Raw genomic sequence first — 18,887 nt, forward strand, 5'->3', positions numbered from 1 at the left:
ACATACATGCACACACATGTGCATGTACACACACACATTTTTATTAAAAATATTCTAATCCCAACATAGCCATTTATTCCATCTTGAAGTAAAACCAAGTATCACTTTTAGGTGGGAAAACTTTATACAGTCATGTGCTGAACAATGACGTTTTGGTCAACAACAGGCAATATATACTGTGTTGGTCCCATTAGATCAATTTAAAAAGAGATTATAATGGAACTGAAAAATTCTTATTACTTTGTGACATTGTAGCCATTGTAACATCACCGCTCAAAGAATTATCTCACAAACCTGCACTGCCAGCCATTTAACAAGTGTAAAAGTATGTTTTAAAATATTTTATTTTCAATTATTATAGACACATAATAATACTTGTTTATGGGTTACATGTGATATTTTTATACAAGCATACAATGTGTAGGGTAGTACAGTCAGGGTAATTGAGGTATCCATCATCTCAAACATTCACCGGTTCCCTGTTAGGAACATTCCAACTCCTCTCTTTTAGTTATTTTGAAATATACAATAAATTATTGTTGCCATGCATGGTAGCATGCACCTGTAGCCCCAGCTTCTTAGGAGACTGAGGTGGGATGATCACTTGAGCCCAGTAGTTCAAGGCTGTAATGTACAACGATTGCATCTGTGAGTAGCTACTACACTCCACATGGATAGCATAGTGAGACCCTATCTGTAAAAAGATTAAAAAATACATTGATTACTATAGTGACCTTATTGTGCTACCAAACATTATATCATATTTCTTCTTACTGTATTTTTGTACCCACAAACTGGCTTTCCTTAAAGCCCTCTTCTCCACATCTGAACCTTGTCAAGCAATATGGTTGGAAAAGGAGGTGGCAACTAACCATCCCCTCTTTATCCCCCACCCCCATCTTTACTACTTTTCCCAGACACTGGTAGTCATGATTCTACTCTGTCTCCATGAGTGTAATTTTTTTTTTTTTAGCTCCCACACATGAGTAGGAACATGGGCTACTTCTCTTTCTGTTTGTGGCTTATCTCACTTAACATAATATCTTCTGGTTCCATACATGTTGCTGCAAATAATAGGATTTCATTCTATTTTATGGCTGAACAATATTCCATTATGTGTTTATAGCACATTTTCTTTATGCATTTATCCACTGATGGGCACTTAGGTTGATTCTGTATCTTGGCTATTGTGAATGATACTGCAGTGAACATGGGACTGCAGGTATCTTTTTGTGGTTTTGGTTTTGTAGTATTTTCTTCTGTAAACATTTTAAGGACTTTATTGTTTAGATATCGTCAAGTATACCCACTTTATATTCAATATGCTTCACCTATGAAAGCTGGAGTGTCCAAATCTGTTTATTTTACATCTGTTTTCTGCCTCCTGTTGTACTTAGTATTCACAATGAATAAGTTGCTTTTCCATCTATCTTCTGAATTTTACTATTTGTATGACAAAAATGAATACCGTCTAGGCACAGTTATTGTAATAATGTAGAATGATATGGAAATAAGAATAAATTACAGTCTCAACTGTTGAGAACAAGTATTTCTCTGTGTTAGAAAAATTCCAATTCCACTCTTTTAGTTATTTTGCAATATACTATATAGTGTTGTTGCCATGCATGGTGGTGTGCACCTGTAGTCCCAGCTACTCAGGAGGCTGAGGTGGGAGGATCACTAACATATAAATGATGAAGCATTCCAGAATATCTGGATTAGTGACGGGCAGAATGGTTAAGTGCATAGGCTCTGAAACCAGACTGCGCCTGCGTCCAAATCTCCGCTCTGATATTTGCTGGTTGTATGACTGTGGGCACATTTCTTAACCTTCCTGGCCTCTGAATTCTTGGAGGTGATTGCAGGGATTAAATGAACCAATAGAAGCAAAGCACTTACAAGCCGTGGTGAATATATAGTTGGTGCCCAGTGAATGTTAGCTATGATTATCTAAAGTGTGTTGTGGCATGAAAATACCTGCCGATATTAATAATTCCTTTTATCTATAACAAAACATCATCTGTGGATTTTTAAAAGACTCTAGAGATTCTGTTTCTCTGCAAATGTTAAAATGCCATGCCAGGAGACTTTAGCTTGTTAGACAGCATTCTCCAGGGCAGTTGATTAAATTTTATTAATACATTTTCCATTTTGAAAGGAACTCCTAAAAATCCTACTTCTCTGTTTCCTTTGGCTTTTTGTTTAGTAATCAGACTGTGGGCCCTTTGGTTCTATAGACATTCTTTTTACACCCCTTTGGGACTGATGAGTACTCTCTGGTAACTAAATAATTAGTAAGAGGAGTTAACTACAATTTGATATTTATAAAGTGGTGGGCTTTGCCAGAATTGAAGGTAGACCCTAATAGTCCAATCAGCCTTCCACACAGATAGCTGGCTGCCATGAAAAGCTGAGAGATCACCGACCTCTTACTGGGCTTGCTCATGAACAGTTGGTTAAAATGCCTGCAATTTTCAGAAAAGACCCTTATCAGAGTATTATCAGCATTGTCTTAAGTTTAATATTGGTTTCCAATTGCTATTTGTAAAAATTATAAGCTATTGTGGGTTAAGCTTTATGATTATCTGTTTAAGTTACAGTGATTTGTTTAACTTCTCTTTGTGGAGTAATGGATGTTTTCTCACCAGAATTTTGAAGATAGGTTTGTGTTGTAGTTAAAGCCTGTTTCATTCATACACTTATTGCTAAGGAAAAGCATTTGTCATTTTGTTACTGTCTTCATCCTTCTAAAGTAGCCCTTTACTGTTATGACCAAATCTTCCTTCCTCCCTCCCTCCCTCCCTTCCTTCTTTTTTTCTTTCTTCCTTTCTTTCTTTTCCTTTTTTATTTTCTCTCTCCCATTTCCTCCCTCCCTCCCTCCTTCCCTCCTTCCTTCCTTCCTTTTTAAAGGATTGTAGGAGGCAGTAGTGGAAGAGCTAACTAATTTTATATTTTCTTCTTTTATATAATGTGTCCTCATCCGCACTTGGGAAAATGTATTCCATGGTATCTATAGACACATATATATGCTTTACCATGTATATGTGAAACTTTTCTAATTTAACTTTTGTGTTAAAGTAGAACTTTGTAGCATAAATTAATACTATTGTGTATGCCTACAGATTTGCATAGATTTAAAATGTGCATATGTTCCCTGGGGGCATTGTGTTAATTGGTTTATTAGTCAGGTGGAGTGGAGAGCCTGAGGTCAGGACAGTTGTCCTTGAACATGGAAATGAAGAGTGGATAATCACCATGTGTTATTGTTTGGGCTGATTTTATCTTTAATGGGTGATTCAGAGTCCTGATTAATATTTAGAGCATTGACTGCTGGCCTCCTACCTGCTCATTATCTTCAGAACTTTAAATAAAATGCTTGATTTCTACCAAGACAGTAGTTGGGAAGGCTTTTACTTCTTGTCTCACAAAGACAACTCTTGACCTTTCATTCCTTACTTTAAACAAGAAAAAATTCTGTACATGTGGGGACTCTTAAACTCATTTTCATGGCTGGAGATTCACATTTAGGGATCTAGGAAAAGCACTTCTAGGTAGAGTGGATGTGAGGGGATGCTTTAAGAACCGTGACAAGGACAGGAAGGAAATCAATTTTGTGTTAGGCTTGTATTTTTAGAGAAAACGAATCCTGGGGAACTTTTCACACTCATTACTGTTACATTAATACCACTTCCCTGTTCCTTTCACAGTTACTAAAATCACTCTTGCCCACCCTCCTGCCTTGCCCACAACCTCTTCCTGTGAAGGAGTGACTTGAAAGAAATAATCGTTTTCAACCAATATTTTATTTTGGAAATGTTTCAGGCACAAAGAAGAGTTGTAAGGATAGTTTAAGGAACACTCATCTGTGTCATGTATCTGTACAATCCATGGTTGCTTTTTGCTCTCCTTACCTATTCCACCCTCTCAACTCTGTTTACATATGTGTCTGTCTGTGTGCATACACACACAAATTCATTTTCCATCATACCATTTAAAAGTAAAGGGGCATCACAACAGAAACCCCTAAACACTTCACCATACACAATTTTCTTAAAGGACATTCTCTAACGTAACAGCAATGCTATTGTTACACACACACTTAACAGCAATCCAGTAATACCATCTGATATGCAGTCCACACTGAAATTTCCCCAGTGTCCCAGGAATGTTCCTTTTAGCCACTGTTTTCTTCCAGGATCTAGTCAAGGTTTTTGTCTTGCATTTGTTTGTCATGCTTCTGTACCTTCATTTAGTTCTAAACAGTCTCCCAGCATTTTTTTTTTCCTTTCATGGCATTGACTTTTTTTGCAGGATGAGGACAGAATCTTGCTCTGTCACCCAGGCTGGAGTGCAGTGGCGTGATCTCGGCTCACTGCAACCCCTGCCTCCTGGGTTCAAGCGATTCTCTGCCTCAGCCTCAGGATTAGCTGGGATTACAAGTGCGCACCACCACGCCCAGCTAAGTTTTGTATTTTTAGTAGAGATGAGGTTTCACCAGGTTGGCCAGGCTGGTCTCGAACTCCTGACCTCAGGTGATCTGCCTGCCTCGGCCTCCCAAAGTTCTGGGATTACAGGCATGAGACACTGCGCCCTCTGACGTTGACATTTTTGAAGAGTTCAGACTAGTTCTCTTGAAGAGTGTCCCATATTCTGGAGTTTTTCTGATGGTTTCCTTGTGATTAATGTTAACATGTTTGTTTTTGGCCAAAAGATGGTACGATGATGCTCTTTACCTACCACTGTATCACAATCTGGAGGGACAAAACAGCATTTTGTTCCTATTGGTATCACAGTGTTAAGGTGGCATCTGCCAGATAGTTTCGTTGTATAATACTCTTTTCCCTTTGTAACTAGAAAGTAATTTTTTTGATCTTTTGGCATATTGTGAATATCCTATTCCTTAACTGTTAGCCCTATGGTTTTAGCATTTATTGATGGATCCATGTCTAATTCAGTTATAATATTGGTGGTTGCATAATAGTGCTTTCCTAATTCTACCATTCTTTCTGCATATATTAGACCATTTTCTTATTTAAAGAAGAGCTTCTTCTACCTCTCCCCCAACTATTCTTGAATATCACTGTGGACATCCAAGGTGGTTCTGAGTATACAAAGAATGATATCTCTCTTTACTGAACTGCTGTTGGATACTATTTTTGTCTTGGAATTGTTTAAAATGGCAGTGTATAGAATTGACAGTCCTTTCTCCAGATAGCAACATAAACATATGGCTAATAAATATATTTCCATATTAACCAGCTCTTTTATGGGAACCACACATTGACATAACTAAAACATGTAATGTGAAAACTATGTGCTGAATTGAGAAGCTCATAGATTATTGTTTCTTTTTTTCCCTTTTGCAACTTCAGTATATATGGACCTGCACCTGTCAGTCCATGTAGCTCATACGTGCTGTGGCATCTAATGGTACAAGGGACATGTATGCTGAAAAGTATGGGGAAAAGAGGTGATCAGAGGAGATATCCATTTATCAATGTTTTGGGGTATTCACTTGCACCTTCCCTTGGCTCTTGCAGCCATGTAATCAGCATATAATTCACTTGAAGATTTAGTGCCTGGCCATTGTCCTAAGTGGGCCTTGCTTACTTAGATATCAGACTAAAGCACACTCAAACAAGTTAAAGATTCAAAAGATTTTGGGGATCACCTTGCTTTTTCCCCCATAGGATATCACTTTTGTCCTGTCTTTTAAAGACTATTTTAAGCATATATATTTCAGTATTAAAATCATAGATAATCTTGAGCTGTTTCCTTAATATTGTTGTTGGGCTTTTTCTTATCTGTAACATAAAGTTAAAACAGGTTATCTCAAAGGTTACTTATCCCTAAGTTTCTTTGATTATATGCTAAAAGTTAAAAGGCAGAGAGGGAAATGGATTACTGTACTTATTTCAAAGCTTGGCCATGATCAGCAAATTCTTACTTGATCTTCTGGGTAACAACTCGTGTAACAGAGCTATAAGATACAGAAAAAAGTCTTGTACATAGAGTATGGCATTTCACATGAGACCACCTGTTCTCTGAATGGAAACATACACTAAGAGTAAAAGATGTGAAAAACCATTGTGTAGAACCTCATATAAATGATCCCTTGTGTCCGTCCCTACACTATGGTTTCCTCAGTAACTCAAAGGTAAAACCCGAGTGTCTTGTGTCTAAGAGGATCAAAATGTCACCTTCCTTCTGTTTTATTTGTTACATGCAGGTTTTGTATAGTTTTATAGAGATTTTTTATCACTCATTTGATTTTCATAAAAATTGGGATTGTTTGGAAGAAGAGTCATTAATATTCTTTACAACTTGTACTTGTTCCTCCTTTTATGTTCTTTGCTGGTGCAGACTTCTCTCTTATGTAAAATATTCCACTGATGCCCTTGGTAGATTTAGAGGTTGTTAAAGAAATAATAACAGATCAGGAAACAGTCAGGGACTGCCTGTCCCATACTGTCTGACCCTGACTAACCACTTTCCTTGTGGTTTTAAATCTTTGTGTACAGACTGTAATTCAAAAAAACAGTTTATATAAATTTAGATACAACAAATCTTTCCAAATGCTAAGGCTTTTTATAATGAGGGCCAGAAAAGTTGAGTTGTCGGCTTTTAATGCCATTACCTATTAACAATGCCAATGACATTGAAATGATTTTTTGGATTTATGAAAGGAACATTTTAGTAGCGAAAATAGCAAATGAAAATGGGCACTGTATAGTCCGTTTTCATACTGCTGATAAAGACATAGCTGAGACTGGGCAATTTACAAAAGGAAGAGGTTTATTGGACTTACAGTTCCACATGGCTGGGGAGGCCTCACAATCATGGTGGAAGGCAAAGAGGAGCAAGTCACAACTTACGTAGCTGGCAGCAGGCAAAAAGAAAGAGCTTATGCAGAGAAACTCCCGTTTTTAAAACCATCAGATAGATAGTGTGCGACTCATTTACTATCACTAGAACAGCGTAGAAAAGACCCACCCCATAATTCAATCACCTCCCACTGGGTTCCTCCCATGCCACATGACTTGTGGGAGTTATAATTCAAGATGAGATTTGGGTGGGGACATAGCTAAACCGTATTAGCCATGAAGGAGAGATTACCCTTTCTAAAAATCTGTGGTTTACTCACAGTGTTTTCCATAAGTTTACCTTTTTCTGTCAAGAATGTTTACAAATTGTATTTATGGATATGTAAGTATTTAATATTTGTATATTTATTTTTTTCTCTAAATGGTTATGACCTCTACTAAGTAAAATCAAAACATACAAGTACACACACACACACACACACACACACACACACACAGTTATTCTTGTACTAGCAGACCTGCTTTACCTTACTTGGGATAATTATTTGCCCTGATTAAATAAATAAATTTCTGCAACTATTTATCCTGGAACACATTGCATAGAGTTGTCAGTTTGAGAAACAACTTGATTTCAAATCTGAATCTACAATTTTAGCATGCTTCCTTGTGACTTCTAGTTTGGGGCTTTTCATTTCCTTTTTGTTCTCTCTGCCCTCAGTTTATGAACCAGTGTGGCATTTCGGCAGTTGAATGGGCCTATTGTAACCTCCCAATTTCTGTGTGGTAGAGGATAGTTGCCTGCTTATTAAATGCCCTGAAGGACTCTCAGGGAAGTCTGTTGTTTAGTGAATAGTGATGAATCAAGGTGGATTTCTTAGTTTTGACACATGAAGCATATGGTTATGTAAGATGTTAACATTGGGGCAGGGTTTCTCAACCTTGGCACTACTGATGTTTTGGCCCAAAGAATTCTAGTTATTTGTTGTGGGAAGCTGCCCTGTGTCTGGATGTTTAGCAGGATCCTGGCTTCTATCTACTAAATGCTAGTAGCACCTCCCCCTCAGTTGTGACAACCAAAAATGGCTCCTGTAAAAGATACCAGGGTGAAATCACTTTTTGTCAGTCCCAAACAAACTAGAGCCAGGAAAGCATGAAAGGAGGAGGGTTCATGGTTACATGCCTGAGATAAAGACTGTCTCAAGGACTTTCTAAAATTGCCCCACAAGAATTTACTTTCTTAACACTGCAGCACTTCACATAAGATGCTCTCAAAAGACCATCTGCCCAGTAGTGGCATCTCCACCAGTAAACTGACACCAATTCTGGCATTGAGCATCTGAAACCAATGAACTGTGTTTCCAAGCAGCTTATGTAAACTTCTGCTTTTACCAATAAAAGTTTCCGTCCACCATCCCCTCTTCACATGCATCTTGGGTTATAATCCTCATGTCTAATTCCCAAATAAATTCAACATATTTGGAGATTTTTTTCTCTGATGTTTTTTGGTCAGCACTCCAAACATTGTCATATTTTCTCTAGGGAAATATCATTTCCGGTTAGAACCACTGACCTAGCGAAAAGCTATGTGCCTGTGCTGTTCCTTTCAAGGGTTCCAAGTGTGAATTTTGTGTATACTTATATTTTAAGCCAGATCATTCTAAACATACCTTCCAAGTCCAGATGCAGTCTGTTAGCCTTTTATGTGTGATACCATCACAGAGAAACCAACAGAAAGACATTTACTTTAATCTATAAATTAAATTTTGGACAGTTTGAGAAAGTATATATTTTGTCTTCTACTCTTTATATAATCTTTATAAGTTTATGTTTTTGCTCTTTGGGGTGACTAGGCAGGTTTTTTAAATTCTGACTTCATACAGATTTTATAATTTTCCTTTTATTTTTTGTGATCACATTGCAGCTGAATTCCCACCCACTGTCCAATTCAGCAGACTTTAACAGAGAGTCCAGGATTATAGTTCCTGTCTTTAATTAATCTGCAATTTAGGAAAGAAATTAAGGAGGTGTAGTTATGTATTGTTTCCAGGATGGTAGTTTCTTGTTATCTGAGAATTACTGGGCACAGTCTCTTGCCTAATGTTTACTTCTCTTCACTATCAATATGATAAGTTCAAAGGGCATTACATGACAAGTTTGGAGGTAGGATATTTCCCAGGGTTCCAATAACTTTTGGATTTGTTTGATGTTGTACATACATTTCTAAGGATACAGTTGACCCTTAAAAAACATAGGTTTGAACTGTGTGGGTCCACTTATGTGTGGGTCCACTTATAAGTGAATTGTTTTCAACCAAATGCATATCAAAAATACAATATTCAAGAAATGCAAAACCTGTGGATATGGGTTGTGCTGGGCCGACTGTGGGACTTGAGTATGTGTGGATTTTGCTGTATCCCAACAGCCCCATGGGGATGAGGCTGCAGGGGGCCAGGAAGCAAACCCCAGCGTATACTGAGGGACGACTGTACTAATTATTGTAGTTTATTGAGTATTGACATGGTTTTCACAAACCTCACAATTGAAATGCCAGTTGCCTTCTCTTAAAAATATAATGTATATGTTTATGATAGCTGGCTTGCAGGGCTTGCTGAGAAATATTTCAATTGCATTTCCTCTGTAGCCATGAATTAATTTTATTATCTTGAGAGAAAAATTGAGTATTCAGGTTGACCTCCTGGCAGCCAGTTAGCCCTTCAGTATCCAAGGATTTATGGAAAGCACAACATCAAAGAAATCCAAAAGTTATTCGGAACCCTGGCAAATCTCCTACCTCCAAACTTACCATATAAATGCCCTTTGAACATATTATATTGATAGTTAAATCCCTTTGCCAGAAATTCCAGATATTGAGAATTCTTTAACTGTCTTTATACGTTGTTATATGTGTATAAAGATAACATTTGTATGAAGCCACCCTCCAATGTGCTGTAACAGAGCAATAGTAATGACAGCTGATTCCTTCCCCTAGCCTTTATGTTATGGATAGTTGCTGACAGGTAAGGACCAACAGAAAAAGAATAGAAACCCAACGTGATTCCAAACTATGACTATCACAATGGAATTAGCTGTGATAGCTTTGCTTTTTGTGTGTGCATGCCATAGAATGGGAGAATGGAGTTACTGCCAAAACAATAGCAAAAGCAAAACAAAACAAAGCCAATAAACAAAACAAAACCTGGGGCTAAATGACCTTTCTAAGAGATTTTCCCTGGATGGCTTGAAACTGGTGTTTAGGGATGAGGACAAGGTCACCCTTGATACTGAGAGAGGAATGTATCTGAGACTTACATGTATCTCAACAAATAATGGTACTTAGAAAGATTATCTCAGCCCGATGAATGTCAACATACTTATCTTTTGACCTTAAAAACTTCTTGCTGGTCCAGTCTATCCCTATATATATTTTTCTAGAATGATCAAAATATCATTTTAGCTGGGTTTAATTCCAGTTCTCTTAGGTCTTTTTAGAAGCTTGCCTGGCTTTTATTTCTTTCTTTCTTTATTGCCAGACAAAAGGAAAGGGGATATACCACTAGGATGTAGAATAGTTTGTCATAAAAATGAAAGACTGAAAGAGAATAAGAATGTGAATCCCCATATCTTGTCTTCAGTGCCGTCAGTTGGCATAGGTGAGCAGTTTTAAAAGACCCAAAATGATGGATCTTGCATCTTAGAGGCTAGAAAGAAATTTGAGAATTTCCAACCTTTAAGCGCAGAAGAATCTACAGTATTTTGAAAGAGTAGAACATTCTGCAGCCTCCCTTGGTAATTCACACTAATGTTTTAACAACTTTCAGCATCAGGAAATTCTTCTGTATGAGTTACAGCCTAAATTCTTCATGCTGCTTAAGTCTGTTTCTTCTTGTTCTGTCCTCAGTGGAGGAATTGAACAGCTGGTCACGGGCCCCTATGTGAGAGCCATTCACATAATTGAAAACTGTTATTAAATCACCCTTTCAGTTACTCTTTTTTGTTGTTCTCTCTCCCTCTCCCCCTCCCCTCTCCCCTCCTCTGTCCCTCCCTGTTTCATGACTAAATAATCCCAATTCCCTTAAGCTGTTCTCAGGTCTTTCAAACCCTTTAATTATCATCTTGCCTTTTTGCCAAGCCTCCTCTAAGTTCTGGGTCAGTTGTAGCCACCAGAATTAGACACTGTTTCCTAAGAGGGGTTTAAACGATAGTAAGGGTAATGAGGTAATATACTCCCACTATACTTTCTATGCCTTTTACATCACAGACATAGTGTTTCTTTTATTTTTTACACCTACATTTGTTGCTGACTCACAGATTTTTTTTTTCTGTGTTTCAGATGAACCAAAATTTTATGTACATTTTCTGCATTAAGTATGAATTCTTAATCTGGAACGTGTCTTCTAATCCATCATTAAACAAACTAGTATTTAAACAAAAATCAGAAAAAATATATCGGTTCAGATTTAAGCAGCAATAAACTCATGTTTTAAATTACTCATGTTTTAAATTACTCATTCATATAGGCATGAATGAGTAATCGCTTTCAACTCGCTGCCTTTCTATAATGGTTTCTCTTCGGGCTAGAAAGGGTTATTTTGATAAAGTTGTTTCTAGAACAGTTGAGCAAGAGGTTGTTATAAGGCATATTGTAGCTAAACGCTTCCAATTCTTTTGATGAAGTCTTTCTTTGTGTATTTGTGTACACAATGGAGAAACATATGCAACAGAGACTAGATGATTCTATAACTAGGAATACTTACAGTTCAAAACCAGAGAGGTCTGAATCATGTATTTGTGTTGACATGAGGTACAAGGTACAGTGGTGTGACTCATGTCTAACTTTGGCCTGTTTGATATTCCCACCAGTGACTTTTAACAATGAAGATAAAATACATGTTTTAAAATGTAAAAATTGGCTGGGCGTGGTGGCTCACACCTGTAATCCCAGCACTTTGGGACGCCAAGGTGGGTGGATCACCTGAGATCAGGAGTTCAAGACCACCCTGGCCAACATGGAGAAACCCCATCTCTACAAAAATATAAAAATTAGCCAGGCATGATGGTGGGTGCCTGTATCCTCAGCTGCTTGGGAGCCTGCGGTGGGAATTACTTGAACCGAGGAGGTGGAGGTTGCAGTGAGCCAAGATGGTGCCACTGCACTCCAGCCTGGGTAGCACAGTGAGACTCCATCTCAAAAACGAAAACAAAATGTAAAAATTACCCAAAGTTGGGAAGAATGGCTAATTCATTGGTTTTAAGAGTCAGAATTTTTAAAGATTTTGATGAGACTTTACAATGGGCTTAAACTAACAGGAAAGTCCTTGACAGATGTGAAAGGAAAAAAAATACCAACTTGACAGGTACAGAGTGGAAGAATCATGGGAAACAACCAAGAACAGCATGCCCAACATGACATTAGTATTTTGTGGTGTTTACAAGCTCTATAAGTTAAAAAAGGATGAAGGCCTTGGGATCATTGAATAATATGTGGACATTCTGAGGTCAATCAAAGTTTAACATGTTTCTTTACTGGTGACCTCAGTTTTTAATATGTTAACATGCATTAAGATTTTTAAGAGGTGGATATAATGTGCAGTGTTTCTTTCATTAATTTGACCTTCTTTTGAAGCATTTTGCTAGATGATTGATCTGCTGGACATGCTGGGAAACGTTGACTCAGAGATTTTAGTTGAGTAGGAACCCTGTGTGAGCCTACAGTACAGAACAAAAGAAAGTAATCCAATTACATTGTCTGGAGAAATAGAGGTACCATTCTCAGCTATCATATTTGAAGAATCGTTTTCTAAATGACAGTGGCAAACTAAGCTGTGTCATATGAGGGAGAAATAAAAAGAATAGGAATGAAGAGGCATAGGCAAATAAGACAGCTCTGGTAAAATATTTAAAGGGCTGTTCAAAGACTAAGAACTTTTGGGTTGCTGGTCAGATAGATAATAATAATGACAATAACAATAGCAAACATAGTTCTTGCTATGTGTCAGACATGGTTCCAGTTGCCTTTCATTTGTTCACTCATGTAATCGTAAAATAACTCTTATGAGGTAGGCACTATTAATATTTCCACTTCGTAGCAGAGAAAAATTAAGACACAGAGAAAGTTATTTTCCTAAGGTCACACAGCCAGTGAGTGGCGAAGCTGAGATTTGAACTCTAGTGGGTTGACTCTGGAACTTCAATATGCGGTACTGATGGATTTCAGCTCAGTGTTGATGAAGCACTTTTGACAGGGGTGTCTGGACATAGGTGTTCAAGATCACCTTCTAAGGATGTTTCCTAGCTCTCTCACATGGGTGCTATAGTGGCTGTAAGCACACACTGGCATGGGTAAGAGTTTGGACTCAGTGAATGCTCATCTTGGACTCAATGAATGCAGAAAGTTTCTGTGGTGCCATGCCAAAAGGATGAATGGACTTGGATGATCTTTTTCATCTTTAGATTCCATAATTTCTTTTAAATCTTTTTTCCCACAAAGGACCTCTTTGATGGAACTCTACACAGAGAAAAGTACTCAGCAATAGCTTTTTAAAATTTAACTTTTAAGTTCAGGGGTAAATGTCTAAGTTTGTAATGAGGTAAACTTGTGTCATGGGGGTTCGTCATTCAGATTTTTTTGTCATCCAGGTATTAAACCTAATACCCATTAGTTATTTTCCTGATCTTCTCCCTCCTCCCACCCTCCATCCTCTAGTTGAGCCACAGTATGTGATGTTCCTCTCTATGTGTCCATGTGTTCTCATCATTTAACTCCCACTTATAAGTAAGAACACGCAAAATTTGGTTTTCTGTTCTTGCATTAATTTGCTAAGGATAATGGCTCCATCCATGTTCCTGCAAAGAACATGATCTCATTTTTTTTTCTAGCTGCATAGTATTCCAGGGTATATACGTACCACGTTTTCTTTATTTATCATTGATGGGCATTTAGGTTGATTCCATGTCTTTGGTAAACAATAGCATTTGATCAGAAGTTTGAACTGATACCATTTTGCAGCTAGGAAATCCAAAGTTAAACAGCTCTATAGTGTTGCTAAATATAGAATTAGGGGTAATGACTAGAGTACTGTTGAAGTGATCAGTGTTATAAGCCAAATGACCTATCAGTCTAAACCCTCCTGCCTTTCTATCTGAAATGTGGATATATCCTTTATTAGCAAAGCACATTACAAGAGAAGCAACTTGGGTTTACAGCTCAAATACCCACTACTTGTGTGATACTAAGTATTCCCATGTCATAGATTTAACTAAAATTGGCTGTGGAATAAGTAATGCTTCTTGGTTCTTGGCAAAAGTAAATGAAAATCATCTCTGGAGAAAGCACTCTTATTCTAGGGCTCAAAATATCTCCAGAAAATATTTGTAAGGTCAATTTAGAGCGTAGTAAAAAACATATTAAGCATACAAGAAATCAAGGTGGACAAAGAAAGAAACCAAAGTGAATGAGAACCAGAAGAAATTGCAGACCCCAGAAGGAGATTCACGATAACATAGTATTCCAGAATTACTAAACAGAGATTATTTTTTAAAATTATGTCTATGCAGTTAGAAAAATAAAAAACAACATTGAAAAATATCTACAGGGAACCACAAACTTGAGAAGTTACCTTAAAAATGACCAAGTAGTATTTCTAGGTATCAAAAGTACAATAATCAAAATTTTAAACTATATGGGTTTACAGCAGACTGGCAAGAGAAATGGATACCCAGATAGTAAGGCAGAAGGAATTAATAAGAATGAAGCACAGAAGGATGTTTTAAAAAGATGTGGGGCAGAGAGAGGAGAACTAGGAAAGGCCTATTCAGAGAAATATAGATTGAAGAAGTCTAACATTTATCTAACAGAGTTCTGAAAGTAGAATAGAGAGGGAATGGAAAAGAGGCACTATTTGTTGAGATCATGACTGAGAAGATTCCAGAGCTGATTAAAGACTCTAAATCACATCTTTAAGAAATCCAGTGAATCCTAAGCAGTCTAAATCAGATCCTAGAAACACAGCACAAGATAGGAAAAGGATAGATTATCTTTAAAGGAGCAATAGTCATCTTTACTGCTGACTTCTCAACAGCAACAGAGATAGTGAGATGAAAGTGGGGTAATATTTCAGTATTCAAAAACAAAATAAAACCCCAAAACCTATCAATCAGAAATTTTATTCTTGGGCCAGGTGCGGTGGCTCACGCCTGTTATCCCAGCACTGTGGGAGGCTGAAGCAGGCAGATCATTTGAGGTCCGGAGTTTGAGGCCTGCCTGTTCGGCATGGTGAAACTCCATCTCTACTAAAAATACAAAACGTAACCTGGTATGGTGGCATGCGCCTGTAGTCTCAGCTACTTGGGAGGCTGAGGCTTGAGAATCACTTGAACCCAGGAGGCTGAGATTGCAGTGAGCCGAGATCATACCACTGCCTGGTGGTATGAAGAATGGTTTGAAGGATCTGAAAGAGCATTTTCACCTTCAGTTCTGGAGTCAGCCTGGGCAACAGAGTGAGACTCAGTCTCAAAAAAAAATTATACTTAATGTATACAACTATCAGGAATATGGATTTTTTTTAAAGGCGGCTATTTTCAGACAAACAAAACCTGGGAAATGTACCATCAATGGCTAAAAGAAATTCTAAGGGACATATTTCAGGCAGAACTAATCCCAGATGGAAGATTTGAGATGAAAGGAAGCATTGAAGAGCAAAAAAGTAGTCAATCTATCTAACAATATAAAAAAATTAAAACAGTCCTATAGGGTTGGAAAAAACAAGGTTTAAGTAAAATGTATGAATACACTAACATATAAATCAAATGGTGGTATTTTGCGATCATTGTACTATCTGGGGTGAATGGTATTTCTTACATTTAGACTTTGAAAGAGAGAGAAATAGAGAGGCAGACAGAGAATCAACCAGGGCATCATGAAAACAGTGCAAAGCCAGGAGATTTGGATTCTGTTATCAGCTCTGCTGCTAGTTGTATGGCCTTTAAAAAGCTACTTTTCTGATCTGCAAATCAGTTTGCTTGTCTATAAGATGAGGCTCTGGAACCAGATGAGTTTTAAAGCCCTGCATGATTCTATGAGAAATAGATTCTCTAGAAAAAAATCAGGTGTCCCCCTCCTTTGAAATTTTATCAGTAAACACCTGCATTTCACTTCTGGCTAACTTTTAGCTATCTGCTCAAATATTAGAGTTAAGTATAGTCTCGCTCAGGTGCGTAGTTTGCTTTACCTTTTTTGTTTGTTGGTTTTGTTTTCTTTTGTTGTCATCTAGTACCCAAAAAGAGTAATGGCAGTTTACCAAAACCTTAGGAGTAGGTGTCTCTTTGGATGTTAGGGAACATTTGCTGAAACAAGCTGTGAAAAGCCAGCCTAGCTTTGCAACCATTGTTCGTTCTTCCTTTTTTGTTTAGTTTATTACCTGATCTGATATACACCTCCTTTGCCATCTCACCTTCTTTTCTTTCATCCTTTTGCCCTCTTTCTCTCTCCCTCCTGTCTTTGCAGGCTAATAATAAGCCAGAGATTGAAGCAGCCCTCTTCCTAGACTGGATGAGACTGGAACCCCAGTCCATGGTGTGGCTGCCCGTCCTGCACAGAGTGGCTGCTGCAGAAACTGCCAAGCATCAGGCCAAATGTAACATCTGCAAGGAGTGTCCAATCATTGGATTCAGGTATAAGGAACAAAAAAAAGTCACTTTTTTCTCATCATTTTTTCCACCTTTTTACGACCTGACCTTTTATCTCCTGTGCCAGTTGCTGCTAGTTCATCCCTCTCCAAAGTGGGAGAGAAGGTGATGTGGCTGGAACATCGATCACTCCTGTCACCCTCCTGATTGCTGGGTTATTTCTGTGGATCTGACTTATTAGGCTGGTGTCCCTTTCCACCTTCACTCTTCAGCTCTTCAGAGCCACATTTTTGGTTGAGCAGGAACAAAGTGTGTGTCTTCAAGGAGGTATTACAGATGAACTGTACCTCCTCCCTCCTCGAACCAAAACATGTTTATCATCTTTCCTTTTTCACGGTCTTTTCTGTTTATAGAAACTCCAAGAATCAGTTATAAAACTAGGAGATCATTCTATTCTGGGAGGAACCATAATGGTAGCTCAGTCTCTCATTCACTCTGAACCATTTTTTTTCTCCCTTAAGTAACAGGAATTGTTTTCAGCTTCCTAGAACTTGCGTCTTTATCTGTGAATCTGATTACCTTCTTTGCATAGTATCCTAATGAACTTCTTAAGGAATAAAATGTATGCAAGTAAATGGAAGATTCACAAAGCAGCTAAAAAAATAAGAACAGTCCTTATAAATTTATAAGTGAAAGAGGTAGAAAACGTTGCAGGTTAGTCTGATATTCTTAAAATATCATGGAAAACGAGGCTAAATAAATCTTCAGCCTTTTTGATCTGTTTGGGAAGACAGAATTTTTTTTTTAATGAATTAATCTCATTTAACAGTAATCCTACATCCTAATTCTGAAACTGTGATGTACTTAAACGTGTGGATCAACATCAAGGTTTCTATAGCGATGAATAAGCCACAAAGTTGTCAACTAGCTATGTGGTTTCTGCCTGTGCAGAATACACTTAGCAGCTAAGTAAACACTCCTTTCCAGTTATGTGTGAACTGGTTTTGTTACTTTATTTTCTAATGACTACTTTGTACTATTGCGTGCGTTTTACTCATAGTGCTCTTTTACTGTTGGTGTTTATCATTCCATAGTCATGCTGTTTAAAAAGAGGTTTTACAGAAACTTTTAGAGGTTTCTGAAGCTTAGACAACAGTGAGTAGGCAGTGCTTGCGAAGGATGCCTTCTTTCCTTCCTGGTTTTTTGGCAGGTAAAAATGATGCCATGCGGGTGGGGAGTGGGGAAGGGAAGCCACAAGTGACTGCGTAGGGTTTCTAAGCTGTCTTTTCTCTGCTTCCTTAGCTAGCGGGCTTTGTATACAGGGGACATTTTTATAAAATAAAAAAGAAGAATGGTTTGAAGGATCTGAAAGAGCATTTTCACCTTCAGTTCTTTGGCCCCTATCAAATTATGTTATTTTAGGACTCAGCACTTCTGATTCCTTCTTTCCTCCTCTTGAAAGATGGTTGGGATCTAAAAAAGATAGCTTTCCTTCCCACTTCCCCATACGTGACATAAGAAATATATTTCTTTGAATTGGCTAAGGTTCTTATCTGAGAAAGCAAAAGGCAGGAGAGTATGAAACAAAGAATATCACATTCCGAGAATGGAGTAAATGTACCAACTAGTATTTACAGATTAGAAAGTCTTCCATCTAATCCAAATTTCGTTTTCTCTTGAGGCTTCGGTTATCATTTGTAGGTAACGTAGTGAGGGATTTCTGAAGAGATAGAGATAAAAGTAACTGAAGATGAATCATGTCAGTAAATTGGAAAACATTATTCAAGCAAGAATTGTTTTAATTGAAAGTTCTTATTTAAATTTCTTTTGTCTTATGACATTGCTTTATCTTGACAATTTTTAGAAAATAATTGCTTCAGAAAACTTTTGTCCCCATGATGGGTTAGGGCAGGCATGGCATCAATCTGTCTCTTCTGGAAGTTCTTTTAAATTTGAATATTTGGTCTTCAAAAGACTGGAAATTTGCCAGTACCTTCCTACTTAATCTCAAAGAGTTCCTAGTGGAGTTTAAATAAGAGTGGAGTTTTTCTTCCCTCCTTCCATATGTTTATAGGATAATCTTTCTGCCAAAATGTTTTGATACTGTAGGAGAGGCAGTGGAGAAATCTGGAGGTAGGAAGTTAATCACTTACCTTGTGGGACTAATGAACATTGCATTCTGTTTCTCGAATTAGAACATGGTAGAAGGTTTATTAAAGAGTGTTCTTTGGGAATTTGATTTGAAGAAATACATATGTGTTTGTTTTTGCTCTTTATCAGGTACAGGAGTCTAAAGCACTTTAATTATGACATCTGCCAAAGCTGCTTTTTTTCTGGTCGAGTTGCAAAAGGCCATAAAATGCACTATCCCATGGTGGAATATTGTACTCCGGTAAGTTAGATGCCCGCCTGACGTGAGAGTTAGTTGAACTGGGATAA

General features: G+C 37.7%; 1 protein-coding gene across 16 annotated transcripts in view; it reads left to right on the forward strand.

Annotated features, from left to right (window-relative positions):
- The window catches only part of DMD (dystrophin), a 2,277,745-nt gene that overhangs the window by 2,194,200 nt on the left and 64,658 nt on the right, over positions 1-18,887 (forward strand). For all 16 annotated transcript variants that reach the window (XM_064364425.1, XM_064364424.1, XM_064364427.1 and 13 more), the window contains 2 exons: positions 16,327-16,493; positions 18,729-18,840. In XM_064364425.1, coding sequence (XP_064220495.1) covers positions 16,327-16,493; positions 18,729-18,840 — 279 coding nt within the window. The remainder of the gene's footprint in view (positions 1-16,326; positions 16,494-18,728; positions 18,841-18,887) is intronic.

Source organism: Aotus nancymaae, unplaced genomic scaffold (assembly GCF_030222135.1).
Source record: "Aotus nancymaae isolate 86718 unplaced genomic scaffold, 86718_ANA_hifiasm-v0.15.2.pri h1tg000058l, whole genome shotgun sequence".
NCBI lineage: Eukaryota > Metazoa > Chordata > Mammalia > Primates > Aotidae > Aotus > Aotus nancymaae.